The sequence below is a fragment of the Podarcis erhardii genome (assembly GCF_964252035.2).
Source record: "Podarcis erhardii genome assembly, chromosome: 13".
Taxonomy (NCBI): Eukaryota; Metazoa; Chordata; class Lepidosauria; order Squamata; family Lacertidae; genus Podarcis; species Podarcis erhardii.
Genome location: NC_138502.1, coordinates 255,280 through 274,558, shown reverse-complemented (window position 1 = coordinate 274,558; position 19,279 = coordinate 255,280). Strand labels below are relative to the sequence as shown.

Here is a 19,279-nt window from a genome sequence, read left to right as displayed (position 1 = left end):
TAGCTCAAGACCACCCCCCAAAATATCATCCATACATCCCAGAAAGAGGTGGTCCCCAGCAGAAATTTGAGCGTGTTGCTTCTCTCCTGTCTGATCATGCCTTATCAATTGCCTTTTCTGGGTAGCCTGGCCTGGCCATCTCAGCTGCTGAAATCCCCCAGCCCTTGACTTCCTCTGGGCTCCCTGAGTAAACCGCCTGCATATTTCCCCTTATCAAGGGATAATCCCTTAGGCTGCCTGGCGGCATTTATTGGCTCACTTCCTCCCTCTTATCCCAGCCCAGTGGGGAAGGCCCTCGCTGGGCTCTTTCCGCATTTATTCCGGATGAGGTGATGCCCGGGCAGAGAGACCCTGGGGAAAAGGAGGAGGCGGCTGCTGGCTGCAGCTGATAGGCCAGCCCACCTCCCACAAGAACAGAAGATGAGGCCAGTCTACTCCAACCTCCTGTTCTCACAGTGGCCAAGTAACCCTAAGAACCTAGGAGGATAGACTGCCTCAGGCCCTGGAGGTTCCATAAGAACAGAGGAAGAGCCTGGCTGCTGGATCAGACCAAAGTGGCTCATCTAGTCCGCCATCCTGTTCTCACAGTGGCCTCAAAGGGGAAGCAGCAAGCAGGATCTGAGCACAGGAGGAACTCTCCACTCCTTGGTTTCCAGCAACTGGGATTCAGAAGCATTTCCTGCCTCTGACTGGGGAGGGCAGAACAGAGCCATCCTGGCTGGGAGCCATTGATACCCTCCTCCTCTTCCACGAATTTGTCTAATCCTTCTTAAAAAGCTAGGCAGGTCCTGTGGGAGGGAGTTCCACAGTTTAACTACAAAGCACTTTCTTTCATCTGTCCTGAATCTTCCAACCTTCAGCTTCATGGGCTGTTCATAAGTTCTGGTGTTATGAGAGAGGGAGGAAAACTTTTTACTAACCACTTTCCCATATCTATCTATCTATCTATCTATCTATCTATCTATCTATCTATCTATCATCTATCTATCTATCTATCATCTATCTATATCTATCACTATCTATCTATCTATCTATCTATCTATCTATCTATCTATCTATCATCTATCTATCTATCACTATCTATCATCTATCTGTTTTACAATTTACAATACTCATTTAAACATCCTTAAAATATATTTAAGAATAAAAAATCACACACACACACACACACATATATATATATGGGATGTGGGTGGCGCTGTGGGTTAAACCACAGAGCCTTGGGCTTACCGATCAGAAGAGAAGGTCGGCGGTTTGAATCCCCACGACAGGGTGAGCTCCCGTTGTTCGGTCCCTGCTCCTGCCAACCTAGCAGTTCGAAAGCACGTCAAAGTGCAAGTAGATAAATAGGTACCATTGTGGCAGGAAGGTAAACGGCATTTCTGTGCGCTGCTCTGGTTTTGCCAGAAGTGGCTTAATCTTGCTGGCCACATGACCTGGAAGCTGTCTGCGGACAAACACCGGATCCCTTGGCTAATAAAGCGAGATGATCTCTGCAACCCCAGAGTCAACCGCAACTGGACTTAACAGTCAGGGGTCCCTTTACCTTTACCTTTAAAATATCAAAGTCTTCCCTTCCTCTCTTTCCATGGTTCATTTTGCATATCTTAAATCCCTGCATATTTTAGGTAAACTAAACCATTCCGCATTCCATTATTACATCCATCAAAACTTCTTTACACTGATGAATTTATCTTAATGCTGCCAACGTTTTCAAGTGCACACAATTTCCCCCCATATATTCAATAAACATTTTCCAATCTTCTCTAAACGTATGTTCTTCTTGTTCTCTAATTCTATATGTCAAGTCCGCAGGCTGCGCATATTCGCTAACCACTTTCGTCCTGCCAGGCATCATTTTACACACTTCTATCCTGGCGCCTCTTACTCGCTTTTCCTAAACTCTGTGACTGTTCCTGACAGAAGTCGCTCCACCTCCTGGGTCATTTTGGTGGCCCTTTTCTGAACCTTTCCCAGCTATACAAGTGTCCTTTTAGGTGAGGTGACCAGAGATGTCCACAGCACCCCAAGTACAGTCACACCACAGATTTGTCTCACGGCAGTTTGATTTTCCCAACGATCCTTTATAATGGGAAGTGCCTTTCTCGCCCCCTCCCCCAAACATTGGCTCCTCCCGTTCAGACACCAGGAGTCTGTATGCAAAACTTGCAGGGTTTTAAGGCGGCCTCTTTGCTTGTCTCATGTTCCCTCTCATTGTTTTCTCATAACGTGAAGCTCTCTGCGCTGGAGTCGTCTGCCTAACAGCCTGTTCCCGTCTCTTCCAGGGCTGGAGTTTGTTGTTTTGCCCAGAATTTGGCAGTCGCAATTCTTGCTGCAACCCACCCAGCGTCTTTGCGCCGCCTGCTCCCGGAGTCTGGGCCTGCTGGGTCCTGGGTCTTTTGTGAATCCTGCTTTGTGACTCCCCCGGAACCTATCCTGACCACGAAGAGGACGGCAAGTGGGGATGGATGGAAACCCGAGACCCTGGACTTTAAAACACACACCTCCCAATGGTCTCCCTTTAGGCAGCCAGACAAAAGACTCATGCCCACAAAAAGTCAAAGTCATGGAGGAGAAAGCCGTGAGCGCAGCCCTGCACAGCTGGAGGCAGCAAATGTTTCTGAATCCCAGTTCCTGGAATCTGCAGGAAGGGAGAGTCGTTCTTGTGCTCAGTTGCAGCTTGCTGGTTTCCCATCAGGGGCATCTGGTTGGCCACTGCGAGGCCAGGAGGCGGGACTAGGTGGGCCACTGGCCTGGTCCATCAGGGTCTTCTTATGGAACCTCCCTGGGGCAGACCAGTCTACCTCCACTCCTGTGGAATGCCCTACCATAAGACAGAGAGATAACTACAGTGGTACCTCGGGTTAAGTACTTACTTCGTTCCGGAGGTCCTTTCTCAAGCTGAAACTGATCTTAACCTGAAGCACCACTTTAGCTAATGGGGCCTCCTGCTGCTGCCGTGCCGCCGCTGCACGATTTCTGTTCTCATCCTGAAGCAAAGTTCTTAACCCGAGGTATTATTTCTGGGTTAGCAGAGTCTGTAACCTGAAGTGTATGTAACCTGAAGGGTATGTAACCCGAGGTACCACTGTATCTGACTTTAGGAAGACATCTGAAGGCAGCCCTGTACAGGGGAGTTTCTAATGGTTGATGTTTTATTGTGTTTTTAATATTTCGTTTGGAGGCGCCCAGATGGGCCGCATATAAATAATAAAATCATCATCATTATTAGGGTTTTTGGCCCCTGTGGGAACAGGATGCTGGGCCAGGTGAGCCCTGGCCTGATCCTGCAGGTTCTCCTTATGTCCTTAGTTGTGGAGCCACAGCACTCAGGTTTGTTTCCTACGCTGCTTTTGCCTTCTGCCTGCTTCCCCTTTTAGTCCCAATCAAACTCCTTAATTTGACTGCTGAAGTGTGTTGGGTTGCCAGTCTCTGGGTTTTAGGGTCCACACATGCCCAGACACTTGACATTTGGGCTCCTGGGAGTTTAGGATCAGAGGTGTAAGTGACCAGTACACCTTTCTGAGGTATTGGGGGTGGGAGGGGGGTTTCAGGTGGAGCTGAGCAGCTCTGGGACTCGGGAGCTTTCAAAACAAAACATCCCCGTCCCTCCTTGATCCCAGGGAAGCTCCCTGCTGGCCGATCATCGGATCCCCCTGGCGGGAACTTTCCAACGGCTCTTTCTGGACAGCTGCTTTTCTCACAGGTAGAAAACCTCTGGACATGGAGGCTCAGCTCTGCTCTCCGGGATTCTGCTAGTGGACAGAGCTCTTCTCTGCCACATTTTCCAAACTCTATCTGCTGCTAGGGAGCCCAAGGGTGGCAAGCTCCTGAGACAAACTGGAAACGCAGTAAGTCAGAGGAACGACTCCATGATCCTGCGGAGGAAGCCCACCTGGTGCTCTGTGACTGGGGATGGTGGGAGCAGCAGCCCAACGAGGTCTTGAGGGACTGTTTAGGAACCATAAGAAGCTAATCAGAGCTCTGCATCAGCTGGATCAAGCCAAAGAGTCCAGCACCTTCTCCTTCTGGTGCCCCAATGGGAGAGAGCGCACAAGCAGGAGCACCGCTTCTCCCACCGGTGACCACCAGCAGCTGGTATACAGACTCTCGCCCTCACAAATGCCCTTCTCCAGAGTAGCAGCTTGTTGACATCCTCCCAGGGTTCCAAGGACAGATCTGGCTTGTTCTCTTGGCCAGCTGCATGGCGGGTTCAGCAGGAGGGCAAAGTCTTTCCTCGCACGCTCAGCTCCAGCGCTTTCAAGGCTGGAAATCCCCTCTGAGGCAATTGTTACAGGAAGAGGCTTATTTATTGGTTTTGCTGGCTGCTTCCTGCCACAGCATCTGCGCAGAAAAGGAGCACCTCGGAGCAGTGCAGCCTCAGCTGCTGGCATCGCCAACACCCAGGAGCTCTCTGGGCCCCCACCAGCAGCCAGCCCAGCGTGTGTCCGCATTTCTGCCAAGGGTGAGTGTCCCCGGGGTTTGGTTCTCTGAGAATCCCGCCAGAATGGCTGTGGGTCCAAAAAGGAAATCTGGCTCATTGTACCTCAGGCATCACCACGGTGCCCACAGAATGCCATGGAGGCAGAGCCCTGGCTAAGGGCTAGATGGCTCTTGGGGTTCCTTGCAAGTCCACAGTTCTTGGATTCCACAATTATAATCCTCTTGATCCTACCTATAGGGCAGAGCCACACCATACATATTGGGCTGATAAGAAGCGGTGGCTCCGCCAGGGCATTTTTTAAAAAGCTGAGGTTTTAGTTTGTGTTTGCAATTGTGAGCACTGAGCCAGCAAGCAAATCCCTCGTGTGTGATGGAGAGCAGGACAGTTTGGGCAGTACCAGCCTGATGTATCTTGCAGGGAATCATTCGGCTGAATTTGGGTGAATTCTCATAAACTCACTTCCCAGAGCCAGTGGGTTGCAGTGGTTAAAGCTTTGGCATAGGACCCAGGTGAGACTTTGGTTCGAATTCTCACTCAGCCGTGAAGCTCACTGGGTGGAATCTTAGGCCAGCTATTGCCTATCAGCCTAACATACCTCACCACAAGTTTCAAATGTTTGTGGAAACAGTCTTAAAATAGTGTTATGTGTTTGGGCCAGGGGATGAAGTAGGCTGTTTGTGAGCTCCTTCTACCCTTTGGATCCAGCAAGTGTGGAAATGTAAGGCCCCTCCCTCAACTCTGAAGGTAGTAAGAAGGATTGAACAGAGTTGAAGGTGGAAGCGATGTGACCTAGAGGTCAAGCAAAAAGCAAGAATTGAGAGAAATATTGGATTTCTGTTTGAATTCACGGTTGTGGCTATGGAGGAAAATACCTTTTTTTAAAGGGGGGATTTAATGCTATGAGCCCCTCCATCATAGGCTCAGGTTGTTTGTTGTTGACATCTGTCTGTCTCAAGAGTGCACTTCTGGGGGTGAAGTACAACCAGCGCATTAGCAGCACTGAAGGGACCTCCCCAGGGCGCAAGTCTGGACCGTGTGTCTGGGGGTCCTGGGCTGCCCAGATGTCAAGACCCCCCCCCCCTCAGCCTCACTGATGGGCTCCAAAGGAAAGCAGAGCAGTAGGTTTGGCACCAGCTTGGCTGCAGGAGTTGCCAGAATGAGGCATTCGAGGTGCCATCCAACCATCTTGGGGACTCCATCAGGATTTGTGGAGGATTTACTCCTTAGCCTTGTCTTCTTCCAGAGATATCCCTCAAGGCAGCAGAGGTTTCAGATCAGTTTTCCTTCTCCCAGACGGGACACCTAACCAGCTGGTTAAGAAGCCCCATCTGCCCCATCAGGTTGTATATATGTGTAAGTAAACCATATATCATAAAGACACCACAGTCTCTGCTGCGCCTCATTTCCAAAGGAAACATGAACCCATGGAGTCTCACAGCACACAGAGATTGGAGTGGCTTGCAACCATCGTTACCAATAAATGCTCTGCGTGTCCCTCCAGGTGCATCTTGCTGTCACCTGTACTCCCTGGAAGAGGCCAAGATGCTCACGCTGAATGAGCAAAAGGTCCCTGTGGAGATCTCAGACAAGAATGTCATCAACATCACCATCAACCAGGAGTCTTCTCTCTCTTACCTGTTCAAGGCTGTGGGGCAGTGCTGGGCAAGGCAGCAGGAGCCCACACAGAAGACCCAGCAGGCACCAGCCTCTGCCCCCACAACAGCCCGCCATTTCTCCCTCCATTGCAATGGGGAGCAGAAAGTTTTGGGGGTAAGTGTGTGTGTGTGTGTGCGCGCGCACGCGTGTACTAACTGGCTACATAATCTGATGGACACTCACTAGGGAGCAGGGCCATTAAATGAAGGGGCTCACTTCCAAGGAAGCATGTGCAGGATTGGGCCACATGCCCTGAAGGCCAATCCCACAAGAATAGAATTCAGGACAAGCAATTGTGTTTGCAAAATGTAAAGTTTGGAGAAAGTTTAAAGGGTTTGCCTTAAGCAGAGTTCCCTGAAGGTGCGCCAATAGACACAGACTTCAAGGGAAGAATTAGGCTTTTAAGGAACGAGGGTGGCGCTGTGGCTTAAACCACAGAGCCTAGGACTTGCCAATCAGAAGGTCGGCGGTTCGAATCCCTGCGACGGGGTGAGCTCCCGTTGTTTGGTCCCTGCTCCTGCCAACCTAGCAGTTCGAAAGTACGTCACAGTGCAAGTAGATAAATAGGTACCGCTCTGGCGGGAAGGTAAACGGCATTTCCGTGCGCTGCTCTGGTTCGCCAGAAGCGACTTAGTCCTGCTGGCCACATGACCCGGAAGCTGTACGCAGGATCCCTCGGCCAATAAAGCGAGAGTCGGTCGCGACTGGACCTAATGGTCAGGGGTCTCTTTACCTTTACCTATGTAGGATAACCTTCCCAGAAAATCAGAGAGGCTACCTTTCATGATGCCCGTCCAACTACACAGTCAATAAAGACCTGACCAGACAATTGCATCAATGCTTTCCCATCGCGGTTGCACAGTTGTTGTCATTCTTAAACCACTCAGAGACCCTTTGTTTCTTCTGACTGGCCCACCCCAACCTCCTCTTTGTAATAACATCTACAAATACACAGCCATCTTTGAGTGTCTTTCGTCATTGTCTTCTGAGCGATTGCTCCTCATATGAGTGGTCTGCCAATGTTTGCTTTCAGTTCTCTCTGTCGATACTTTTCTTCCCTTCTTGACCTGAGACTTAGTGCAATCACAATGCTTAGCCGATTGCCTAGTGCTTCATTCTCCACCTCCACGTCTACTTGCACTTCATTCCTTCTCATTGCTCTAAGAGCTAACAGAGAGCAAGCCTTGCACACACTTCTGCCTCTTCTATCCGGAAAGTGCATACACGGATTTCAGACTGCAAAGCTCTAACTGTGCAAAATGGATTCAGAGATGGAATAAAATGGGGAGATTCTCCTACATAAATGGGTTTGCAGGAGGAGGTGGGAGCAAAAAGATGCACCAATGATGTCTGAGCACGGCAGTTTCCCCCCTTTTCCTTCATCTCAGGTGTGCTGAGATAAGGATGGAGCCATGGGGGGGGGGTGTGGTAGATTTCTTCCATCAACACAACATTGTGAAGTTTGAGACAGCTTTACTTTTTCCAACAGCAGTAGTCGGTCGCTGAGGAACCCACAAAAGTGGAGTCCCCAGGCCTATAAAATTATACAGGCTCACGAAGAGCAAGAGGTGACATGACAGAAGTCTTTTCTTTCAGAACATGCAGAATATAGTTCAACTTTTTTGAGTCCACACCTCCCTTGCCCAAGTACATTCTTTCTGCCGCACCCCTGTGGGGCTCAGGGGTTGTGTCCCCCCCTTGCCTGCAGCCCCTCACCCTTTTTTGAACACCCTGCCTTGTGGAGTGTTTTCTCAGCCTCCTCTCGCGTCTCCTTGGGAGTCCTTCTGGCAGCCTCTGCTGCAGCAAACAGCTGTGCAAGCTTTTGGGAGGCAGAGACATCAGAGGAAGGGGAGGAGGCCAGAGGTCAGAGGCCAGTGTTGCCTGCCTGAGGCACTCCGGACCATCCTTCAAGGCACCCCAGGGTACCTGCCATGGCACACTGATTGAAAACCACTGAGTTAAACTATGGAACTCTCTCTCTCTCTCACACACACACACGGAAAACCAAACTAAAGACTGGCAAATGCCCCTGGGGGGCATGGCATACCCCCAGTACTTCCCAGCGTCTCCCAGTGGGCTCGTCTCTGGAATGTCATGTCCCTTCACTCCTGCGTGCCCCCCCCCCCGCAACACTTCTCATACGAAAAGTGCACACCAGTCTTCTGGCATCGCGCAGCAAGAAGATAGAGACACCCGTAGCTCTAAACTACGTTTTATTCACCATATATACAGGGAATCTATAATCACATCTGCCCTCCAAACTCTGGCAGAAAACAGAAAGCATGCAGAAAAAGCAAAAGTATAGTCTAATAACACTCTCAGACTGAAGAGATAGAACAGTCTTCCGTTCCCACACTCTTCTCAGACATCTCATGTGATTTATACGAACCACACTAGCCACTCTGGGCGGCTTCCAACAAGGATTAAAAATACACCAAAATGTCAGACATTAAAACTTCCCTAAACAGGGCTGTCTTCAAATGTCTTCTAAATGTCAGTTGTTTATCTCTTTGATATCTGGTGGGAGGGCGTTCCACAGGGTGGGTGCCACTACCGAGAAGGCCCTCTGCCTGGTTCCCTGTAACTTGGCTTCTTGCAGGGAGGGAACCGCCAGAAGGCCCTCGGCGCTGGACCTCAGCGTCCGGGCAGAACGATGGGGGTGGAGACGCTCCTTCAGGTCTACTGGACTGAGACTGTTTAGGGCTTTCAAGGTCAACACCAACACTTTGAATTGTGCTCAGAAACGTACTGGGAGCCAATGCAGATCTCTCTGGACCGGTGTTATGTGGTCCCGGCGGCCAGTCCAAGTCACCAGTCTAGCTGCTGCATTCTGGATTAATTGCAGTTTCCGGGTCACCTTCAAAGGTAGCCCCACGTGGAGCGCGTGGCAGTAGTCCAAGTCGACAGAGCCACTTACTGTGTCTTATATGTGTCACTGAGAGATGACACGATGGCCATCTCCGGATATCTCAAGGGCTGTCCCATGGAGGATGGAACAAGGTTGTTTTCTGCTGCTCGGGGGGCGGGGGGGGGAGGACTCAACCCAACGGCTTCAGGTTGCAAAAAAAGAGATTCTGACTAAACATCAGAAAGTCCCTTCTGACAGTAAGAGTTGGAGGATGTGAGCTCTCTTTCATTGGAGGTTTCTAAGCAGAGGTTAGGTGGCCATTTGTCATGGATGCTTGAGATTCCAGCATTGCAGGGGTGGACTAGATGACCCCTGGGAGTCCCTTCCAACTCTGCAATGCCGCAGTTCTATGAAACATGCATCTTGCTTCCTTTGTGAGAAAACCTTAACCTTGGTGGATTTGCCTTTCAGGGGGCCCAGATCCTGCTGGGAATTGTGGTCATCAGTCTTGGGGTGGTGAATGACTATGGACATTTGTTCTACATACGGTCAGGAGCGCCTTACTGGATGGGAGGTCTGGTGAGTCCTGGGCAGCTGCCATGCTTGGAAGTGAATTTCAGTTTATGAAGCACTTCGTACATGTTCAGGGGTACTTTGCACACTTTAGGGATTCATCAGGTCAGGATTCTTCTTCCCGTACTGCAGCTGGGGCAACAAGGCTTCCCTGAGGATTGTGGCTGATGAGAACCAAGACCTTGCCATGAGCAAGCAGGGCACAAGTCAGCTAGATAGGCAACAAACAGGCAGGTCCCTGCCCCAAGGAGATTACAGTCTAAAACATCCAATAGTGAAAACAGCAGTAAGGCGGGGAGGGGGGTGAGAAAGAGAAATTGACAGGAAGGAGGGAGAGAGAAATGACCGATCTGGGCACATGCAGTTATGCCTCCCATGACGACACAAGGTCACCATCTACTGTGAAGCTCAGAAGAGCAAGGGCCATTATGATATGGCAGGTGGTGGGTGGGCAGGAGCAGAAATAAGCCTGGATTCTTGACCACTGGGCATGCTGGCTGCTGCGAGTAAGGAGTCCAGTGGCACCTGCAGCAGCCCTAGACATCTCCCAGTCCTCCACTAGGCAGACAGCTGGTCCTCCATGTGGCCTTTATTTCCTATCCCAGACCTACTTCCAGGTTTACAGAGATCCCTGGCTGGTTTCTGGTAGCAAGAGCTGTTTTACAATGTTTGACAGTATGACTCCCTTGGGAGGTGGTGGACTCTCCTTCCTTGGAGCTTCTTGAGCAGATGTGGGGTGGCTGTCCTTCAAGGATGCTGTAGCTGAGATTCCTGCATTGCAGGGGGTGGAGCTAGATGATCCTTGAGGTCCCTTCCAGCTCTACAGTTCTGTGATTCAGTGCCCTGGCCAGTGAAGCAGCTGAGGAAGATCCACTCAGAAGTGGTGCAGGGCCACTTCTGGTGGTTCCAGGAGCAGCAGGAGTTGGGCATCTCCCTACCCTCTGCCCCGCACAGCCTTCAGGCACTCTGACCTTTTCTCCTTCACAGGTTATGCTCTCTGGTGCCTTGTCCATCATGGGCGAGAGACGTGCTGGCTTCTGGGTAAGTGTGGCAGGTTCCAGGAAAAACCTGTGTTGCCTGCTTTTGGTCTCAAAGATCCCTGGGTCAGGTATTCTTTAGCTGTGTGATTCCTGCATTTCAGGGGGTTGGACTAGATGACCCTTGGAACCCCTTCCAACTCTACAGTTCTGTGATTGTATGAGGTTTCGGCTTACGTGTAAGGGAAAAGGGAAGTGACTGGTAGACCTATGCTGAGAAATTGAGGCTCAGCCTCTCCCCCACCTCCAGTCCCCCAAAAGCTGAAAGCCTGAGCAGCTTTGCCCCCTGCCCCAGCCCTGCCCAAGGTTGTCTGCTGGACTCCAGGCAGCTTACCTGACATTTTCTGGAACCAGGCCCATGTGGCCACCATCTTCAATTTGGCCAGCATTGTGGCCGGAATTGTGGCTCTGACAAAAGGCATCGCTTGGATCCCAAACCTTGACCAGACCTTCTACTGGAGAAAGGATGTTTGCCAGACCAGATGGGGACCTTCTCCAACCGGGCCCAGCCCAGACTATGACTATGACTGGAGACAGAGAGACTGCGAGCGAATCTTATGGGATCTCATGGTGAGCAGAGTCCCATTGTGGATCAGGTGCTTGCCCTGTTACAAGATTGGAGGGGCCAGAGCAGCAGCCTCCCCTAAACCTGCTGGGCCCTCCCGCAGTTTGGAACAACGGCCTGAATGTGGTATTTTCCTCTGTTTCTCCTTTCCTCCCCAGAGCGTCGCCTTTGCTGTGAGGGTCTTGCTGCTCATTTTCTCCGTTGCTGCCCTGGCGATTGCTCTCTTCTGCCTTGCACACGGCCTCCGCATCCTCTGCTGTGCCTGGAAGGTAGCTGGAAGGGACTGGGGGGCTGGAGGGTGTCCCCCACCCCGAGGGAGTCCATTCCCCTGTTGAACAGCTCTTACTGTTGTGGGAATGTTCAAGGATGCAGGAGAGGATATGTTGTCTCATTATAGCCTTTCCAATTTTTCTCATAAAAAGACAGTCCCTTTGTCCTCCAGCCAAGAGAGCATCTTTGGCTAAGCAGATGTTGCTTCTTCGATGCATGTAGTCAGAGAGAGAGAGATGGCTGCCCTGCCCTGTGCTTTTGTCCTTACCTGCACAGGTGAGGCCACGCCCACCTCTAGTCACATGCAGAGGAAGTCTGTCCCAGCCCAGAAGGAAACAGGAGGTTTATCTGCTGGCTGGACAAACATTCCTTCCCATGTGTAAGCATGTTCACTCTAGGAATGTTGTACTTGACTGCTCTTGTGTTTCACATCCCACAACTGTCACAAAGTTCTTCCTCATGTTTAGCTGGAATCTCCTTTCTTGTAATTTCAATCCACTGACTGAGGTCCAAACCTCTGGGAGCAGCCGAAAACAGTCTGGCTCCATCTTCCATGGGAGAGTCCTTTAGGTATCTGAAGAAGACTCTCATGCCTCCTCCTTCGAGCAAACGAAGTCCCAAACCCCGAGTTCTGAATCCATCTCTCTCCCTACTCCATAACAAGGGCAAAAATGGATGCTAGCAAAGACTGGACTTGATGCAGGAAAGGAATAGAGACTGGAGATGCCAGCAGCATGGCTACCTTTTAAAAAGAAGCAGAACAGTTTGCACTCTCAGAAACCTAAATGAAATACAGTGGTACCTCCGGTTAAGTACTTCATTCGTTCTGGAGGTCTGTTCTTAACCTGAAACTGTTCTTAACCTGAAGCACCACTTTAGCTAATGGGGCCTCCTGCTGCTGCTGCACCGCCGGAACACGATTTCTGTTCTCATCCTGAAGCAAAGTTCTTAACCCGAGGTACTATTTCTGGATTAGCGGAATCTATAACCTGAAGCGTCTGTAACCCAAGGTACAACTGTAGTCTTTAAGAAGCATCTCACACTTCCTTCCAGAATTTAGCATCACCTGTGATGTTCAGTAGAGCTAGGGAATAACCTTGCCTATTGTTGTTTTATAACCTTGGGGAATTGGGGGGGGGGGGGTGAGAAGAGAGCTGAAATGGGCGAAGCAGCGGCAGGCCAAGTGCAGTCTCAGATTGCTTTGAGAAAGCCCTGGAGAGGAAGGAACGTGGAGGGGGCTGTGGGGAGCTGGGAGCTTTCATTCTCAGCAACTGATTCTTGGGGCAAGACCCACCAGGGCCGAGCTGCTGCGCCCATTAGGCATGACGCTCAGCCAAGTCTAGGAAGATCATGGCTTTGCTAATGAAGACTGAGCTCCAACTTTGACTGCTTGGTCAAAAGAGCCGTCACGTGAGAGATGGGGCAGGCTTGTTTTCTGCCCAACGGATTCAAATGGCAAAGAAGGAGATTCTGACAAAGCATCGGGAAGAAGTTTCTGACGGGAAGAGCTGCTCAACACTTGAATGGATTCCCTCAGACTAGATGACCCCTGGCGGTCCCTTCTGGGATTCTCTGGCATGGGCCTGGGCCCACCTGCAGAGGGGGCAGAGCTTTGATACCTGGGATGTGACTCATGGGCAAAGAAGTCTCTGGGGATTTGGGCTCCTGGCACCTTCCAACACCCCAGGAAAATGAAAGGAGAAGGGGGGACAAACCTCTGAGGGAGGGGGCAGCATCCCTGCTTGTGGAGCCTCACCTGTGGCTATGGAGCGGAGGAGGGAGGTGGATTTGGAGAGTTGGGAGTTTCATTCTCTCGGCCACAGGACTTTTCTCTCCTTCCCCCAAACTGCCCCCTCACACTTCTTTCTCCTCTCCCCCTTGCTTTGTAGGCAAGCAGTGCAGACTCTGGTGCAGTCAGGGACCCGGAGGTGGCCCCTCTGGATCAGGATGAGGCCATTATTGAGAACATAGCCTGAGTGGAGTGGTGCTGGCCCTTCAGGGCGAAGGAGCTGTGCTGCAGCCTTCAAGGGGAATATCCCACTATGCTTGCCTTCTGCTTCACCTGACTTAGCCCAGCGGATTGTGACCCAGTGCTTGCCAAGACCTTTCTCCTGGGGAGGGGGGAGGGGGGCGGGCGGTTGAAAGCTCCTCCTGCATCTCAACCTATTAAAGCAGCTATGTTGTAATTCTGTTTGAGGGTGGTTGGTTTTCTCCATTGACATCCTGTTGGAATGTTCAGGGTGGCAGAAGAGGATATATTGTTTATTAATATGCTTCCTAACTTCCGATAGCACACTCTTAGCAGAGTTCTACATTCCCCTTTTAAATGCACAGCGGATAGCTGGTTGCAGGCTCGTGTCAGCCTCTCAATATTAGGTTCCTGGTAAGTTCCCTTATATTCCTCTTAAAAGAACAAACATACCACAATCTTGTGTAAAGTATATAAAAGTAGTTTACTCACTCATTCCGTTCACAGTTGGATCCCTGAAGGCAGACTTAGTTACAAAGTATATACCTGTAGATCTATCCCATATGGAGACAGTTCCAGTGTCCTCTGTGAAAGCCAACAGAGCATTTCTAGCTAAAAGCTGCTCCAACGATGGAGGAAGTCAAAAGGGGGGGGGGGGCTTCATGCCCTGTCCCTTTTGTTACCTGGACAGGTAAGGTCATGCACACCTCTAGTCACATGCAAAAGGAAATAAGCCCCAGCCAGGAGGAAACAGGAAGTTTTCGAGTGGCTGAACCAAACATTCTCTTGCATGCCCAGTCTAGGAAAACAAGGAATGTTGTACTTGACTGCTATTTATGTAGCACATCCCACACTTCCTGGGGACATGGAAAACCTGGGTCCTCATGATCATGGTGAGGAAGAGGCTTGGCCACCTTTCCCAATTGCTAACAGGATAAGGAAGCGCAATTTCAGTGCAGTGGGGAGGGGAGAGGCTGCCCCCCACAGAACCCTCCCTACATGCCACAGTCTCCAACACAGCCAGGAAAGGCACAGACCATGTGGCCTCATAAACAACAGAGTAAAAAAACACATGGAAATCCTCAAGCAAGGCATGGTCTCCTATACTGAGTGTCACCTGATGAAATAAAAGGACTTATAGGCCAGCCAAATCAAGGGAAAGCACCTGGCCCAGATGCGATAGGTTCCAAAGAACTCAAATTAAACCCTCTCTGGTTGTTACGGCAAAAATCTGGGTGCGAGGCTGCTCTGTCACCCAGCTCATCGGACTAAGTCCGTGGGTCCCTGCGGAGGAAAATGAGCTCAGCCGGAGACAGGAGCAAACTGCAGAAGATCCAAGTTTATTGCGCAACAGGTTCAAGGCGAGATTGAACAGTGAGAAAGGGGTGACATGAGTTTTTGAAACTCCCTCCATGTCCCAGAATACAGTGCAAAACACGTCATGAATATATTAAAGAGAGGTTTGGTTACACAGATTACATCATGAATATATTAAAGGGAGGTTGGGTTACACAGATCAGCAGTTCAGTAAGGTAGGGGTTGCACAGATTAACATATGGAGGAGGGAGGGGGGAATATGCAGAGCTGGAGATATGCACAGATAAACACTTCCTGGGGATGAAAAGACAATGGTCTCAAATATGCATAGTCTGCCACCTGACATTGTCTGGAGGAAAGGCTGATCAGAACAATTTGAAAGGATTAAGGTCTTGACACTTTGCTTGAGGGATTATGCTGGACAGGGGAGATGTGATGGAGTCCTAGAGTAATTGAGCAAACTGGCACGCTGATTTTCTATGAATTTTATAGATTTTAGTCCCTTTTGACAATTGGAAATAAATTGATATATTGTAGCGAAGAAGAAGGTGAAGAAGACATGCCCCCCCCCTTCCGTAACAGTCCCCCATTCGGAGATAGATTTGCATTAAAGTTCTGTAAGAACTTGCAAATCTTTTCTCCGCACCCTAAATCTCGGTGAAGGTAGGGGTGCCGTGTGAGTGGGAATAGGCCCTAATGGAAAAGGAGGTGGGTTGAGCAGGGCAACAAAGGAGGGAGCAACACGGACCAAGACAATGTATGTTTACGTTATATAGATATGCACTAAATAATAACTTTGTATCTATCGTACTAGATGTGTGGGTTTGTGCAAACCTGAAGGGGACTTGCAAATCATGCCTCTTAAGGCCATTTGCAAGTATAGTAGTGCAAAAAGGACACCTGTTGTATTTTGTTCAATAGTGGTCTATGCTTTACATTTAGCAGGAAGGTCCACTACTGACTGGAAAAAAAAATGCAGTTTGCTTTGTCCCCCGCCATTTTTGTGTTCTCAGGTGTCAAGGTAGCTTTTCTGTGGTCTCACAGTAGTGGCAATCCCTGGTGAATCCACTTAGGGCTTTCATATTAACCATGTTGCCTGGCACTCACCACAGCTGCCATAGGTTCGGGCACGTCCTGAGGGAAATGTCCTTGCCTTGGCTTCCTATGGGGGTTTTATTATTGGTCTTGCAGTCATGGGAAGTTGCGCACTTGCACTTTAAGGACCAAAAGCTAATTGCAGCCTGGATACACTTGCCCAATTCAAACTGAGTCCAATTTGAATTTATCTTTCCCCATGGTTCAACTCTTCAAACCAATCTGTTAAAAGAAAACCATTCTTAAAAGGGCACTTGTCCAAATAAGTCAATTTAACTCTATAAGGGATCATTCCTGCTAAATCAAGGCATATACACCTTCCTGAAGCTTCTCCTTGGTAAAGCGAGTTTTAACACATTTTAAAATGGGTAGGGAAGGTTGGCAGTGTGCCAGGTGGGACAGCGAAATGTGGTTATCTAAACATTGAACTACACAATAGCTTGATCCATTAGAAAGCATAAAGTGTATGAAAATCCTCCATTGGGGTATAAGGAATAAGGCAGTATACATTAAACATAAGACAATTACACACACACACACACAAATTCCTCCCTTTGTGGAAATAACACTGTCAAACACATTTCAACATTCCTACATAATAACACATAATACACAACAAACTAATTAAATATCAGTTGAATATAAAAGTCAAAAAATCTCCTTGCAATTCAACTCCTCCCCTTTGAAAGAAATTGCTGTGGCCACTTTGAAAACTGTGTCTGTTGTTGTTGCAGGTAATAAGTCTCGTGGTAGCGAAGCTTTTCATTGGATCTGTAATAACACACTTGTAGAAATGATATCCTGTAAGGGCAGGGTGGACTTAAAAGACACAGTTAAAATAATAATAAAACACACACACAAACACACACACACAATGACCTATGAGGAACCAAAATAAATAAATGCTAAGACACAGAATTTTAAGAAATCTGAAGTAACAATGAAAATAAAAGAGTGTTTCTTGATGTGACAACATCGGCTAGAATGTTAATAGCAAAATACTGGAAAATGACTTAATGGCAATTTAAAGTTGTGCAAGTACCTTGAACTAGCCAAAATGACAGAATTAATAAGAAATGCTCAGGCAAAAGGTAAACAAATACCATTCCACAAACAATGTTTGGTTATGCTTCGATTAGCTTCATAGATATCATGGAAAAACGGATTAAATAAATGAAAACAGATTATTTGTAACTTAAAAAGTGTCAAAGCCACGAAGAGATGGAAGTCACTAATACAGCAGGGATTTCACAGAACAGAAAGAAAGTTAATACAGCAGGGATTTCACAGAACAGAAAGAAAGTTGTTGTGGGAGAAAAAAGGGACAAACACTTTGTTATCGGGGTTCACATATCCTGTTAAAAGGGAAAATTATTTCATGTGAGAAGCCTATCAGGAAAAGCTGTTCCTAAAATGCACACAAACAAAGTCTGTGATTTAAATCCCATTGAGAGGTGGAATTCTTTGATATTTACCTGTGAAAAGAATTTGGCATGTTAAGATTTCAAACTTGGGACACATTAAGGGTGATTTCTCTCAATGGTTCCAAGTTTTACATAAACCTCCTCTCCCCCCCTCTACAGTTCCCCCTCCTTCCTCTCTCTCTCTCTCATTTCTTTTCCTATCCTCTTTTTTTTTTTTTTCTTGCTGATCTAGTCTCTGTGCATGTGTGGAGTTCATGTCTCAGCAAACCTTTTATACTATTGAAATGTTGCATCTTTTGGCAAAATTAGAATTTGAATAAGGGAAGGGTAAGTAGATTTTAAAAGAGGGTTAGATTTAAAACAAAAGAGAGAAACTCAGCATCTTTCCGCAGGGCCTGCAAGACAGAGCTGGTCCACCTGGCCTTTGGTCAGGGCGCAGCCTGACTCCCTCCTCTGGCAATCTTTACAAAACTTTAGTTTATGGTTGCCATCAATTTTGATTTTAATTCATTTTAATCCATTTTTATAATGTTTTATAATGTTGTACTGTTTTAGTGTTGTTAGCCGCCCTGAGCCCGGCTTCGGCTGGGGAGGGCGGGATATAAATAAAATTTATTATTATTATTATTATTAATTGAAGTATTCACCAACAAAAGCTAGCAATTTCAGCCCAAGCAAAGCGACTGCTTCCTTTATGTACAGGAAAGGGCTAATATCCCTCTGGCCATTCGTGGAACAATGCCGCGCCCTTATATATGGGAAAAATGGCCAGAACATCACAGCTTCACCTCTCACCTTTTTAAAACTAAAGAGCAAAGCTAGGCTGAATTTCAACTCCATCACCACACCAGAATTTAAGAATTACCCTGCAATGCTTGCGGACACATGTCCTTCCACACAGCCACAAATTGGGAGAGTTGAAAGGGACCCTGGGGTCATCTAGTCCAACCCTCCAAAATAAAGGGTTCACAGCAAGATTTCACAGCAAGATTTGTACTACACACACATACTTATGTACACAGGCACTACTGGGGAAGAGAGCACAATCAGTGCTCCTATCATGTACTAAGGAAGAAGAAAATAAAAATTCCCAACTTTATACAGAACCCTTTAGCAGATCTTGAGATTAGTTTGAGTTTACTTCCTTAGACGTGCAAGTTCCTTAGAGTGCAAGTTCCTAGACAAATGATCTTTAAAGAAAGATTGAAGTGAACATTTTCTTAAGATAGGGAGAGGATCTCTTATAAAGCATAGTTAAAACAGCCATAGATTTGATTTAAAGGGAATACAAAAGTGACAATTTTTTCCTGAATTTGCAGAGGAATAGTAAACCTAATCTATGCCCCCCCCCCTTTGCAGTTTCCTTTAAAGGAAGCTTACTCAGAAGTAAATTTACCTGGCACAGAAGAAGAGAAAGGAAAAAAAAAAACCCTGAAAGAGACAGAATGAAACGGGGGGGGGGGGGCATTTTCTAAGAAAAGAGGCCTGATATCAGGAGCCTTACAATAACTCTTCTGTCCAACCAAATCAAAGTTAAAACTGGACTCAGATATTTTCTTAGAAGGAAGACCATACTTTCATAGGCATGTGCTTCATGAAATAAATACACTGCATTTTAGCTTGAGAGAGCAGTTGTGCTCGACTACGCTTTTGCAGCAGAAACATCTAATTCACATTAGAAACATTCACATTCCAGAAACATTAGAAACATTCACATTCCAAAATAGACTGTAGACTCACAATCTGAAAAGTTGCGGCAGAGCACGAGGTGGGGTAAACATTTGCACCTTTCATTCTCATTTTGTCTTATTTAGGACTGATAAGGTCCAGCATGGCTTCCTTAAAATTAAATTTTGAAGCAAGCTTGCAGTTTAAACTATGCGCGCTTAAGAAAGGCAGTCTGTCAGAGACAGAAGGAACAGACAACACACATAACAGACAACATGTAAACACACATATTCTCATATATGTATTAACACACAACACACATAACAGACAACATGTAAACATATATACTCTCATCCTTTAGTTGGTTATTGCAAGGAGTTGGGCTGCTTCCTTTAGCTTCATTAAGTGAAATT

At 47.9% G+C, this 19,279-nt stretch overlaps 1 protein-coding gene across 2 annotated transcripts; it reads left to right on the top strand.

Moving 5' to 3' along the window:
- Nucleotides 1-4,215: 4,215 nt before the first annotated feature.
- Nucleotides 4,216-13,579, top strand: LOC309326350 (transmembrane protein 176B-like). Of its 2 annotated transcripts, XM_081834972.1 has the most exons (7): nt 4,216-4,465; nt 5,946-6,214; nt 9,420-9,527; nt 10,509-10,562; nt 10,913-11,128; nt 11,282-11,392; nt 13,283-13,579. In XM_081834972.1, the coding sequence occupies exons 2-7, from the start codon at nt 5,987-5,989 to the stop codon at nt 13,367-13,369; spliced, it is 804 nt and encodes a 267-aa protein (XP_081691098.1). In that variant the 5' UTR covers nt 4,216-4,465; nt 5,946-5,986; the 3' UTR covers nt 13,370-13,579. The 2 variants fall into 2 exon arrangements, with proteins under 2 accessions (XP_081691098.1, XP_081691099.1); XM_081834973.1 differs by lacking the exon at nt 9,420-9,527.
- Nucleotides 13,580-19,279: the final 5,700 nt, after the last annotated feature.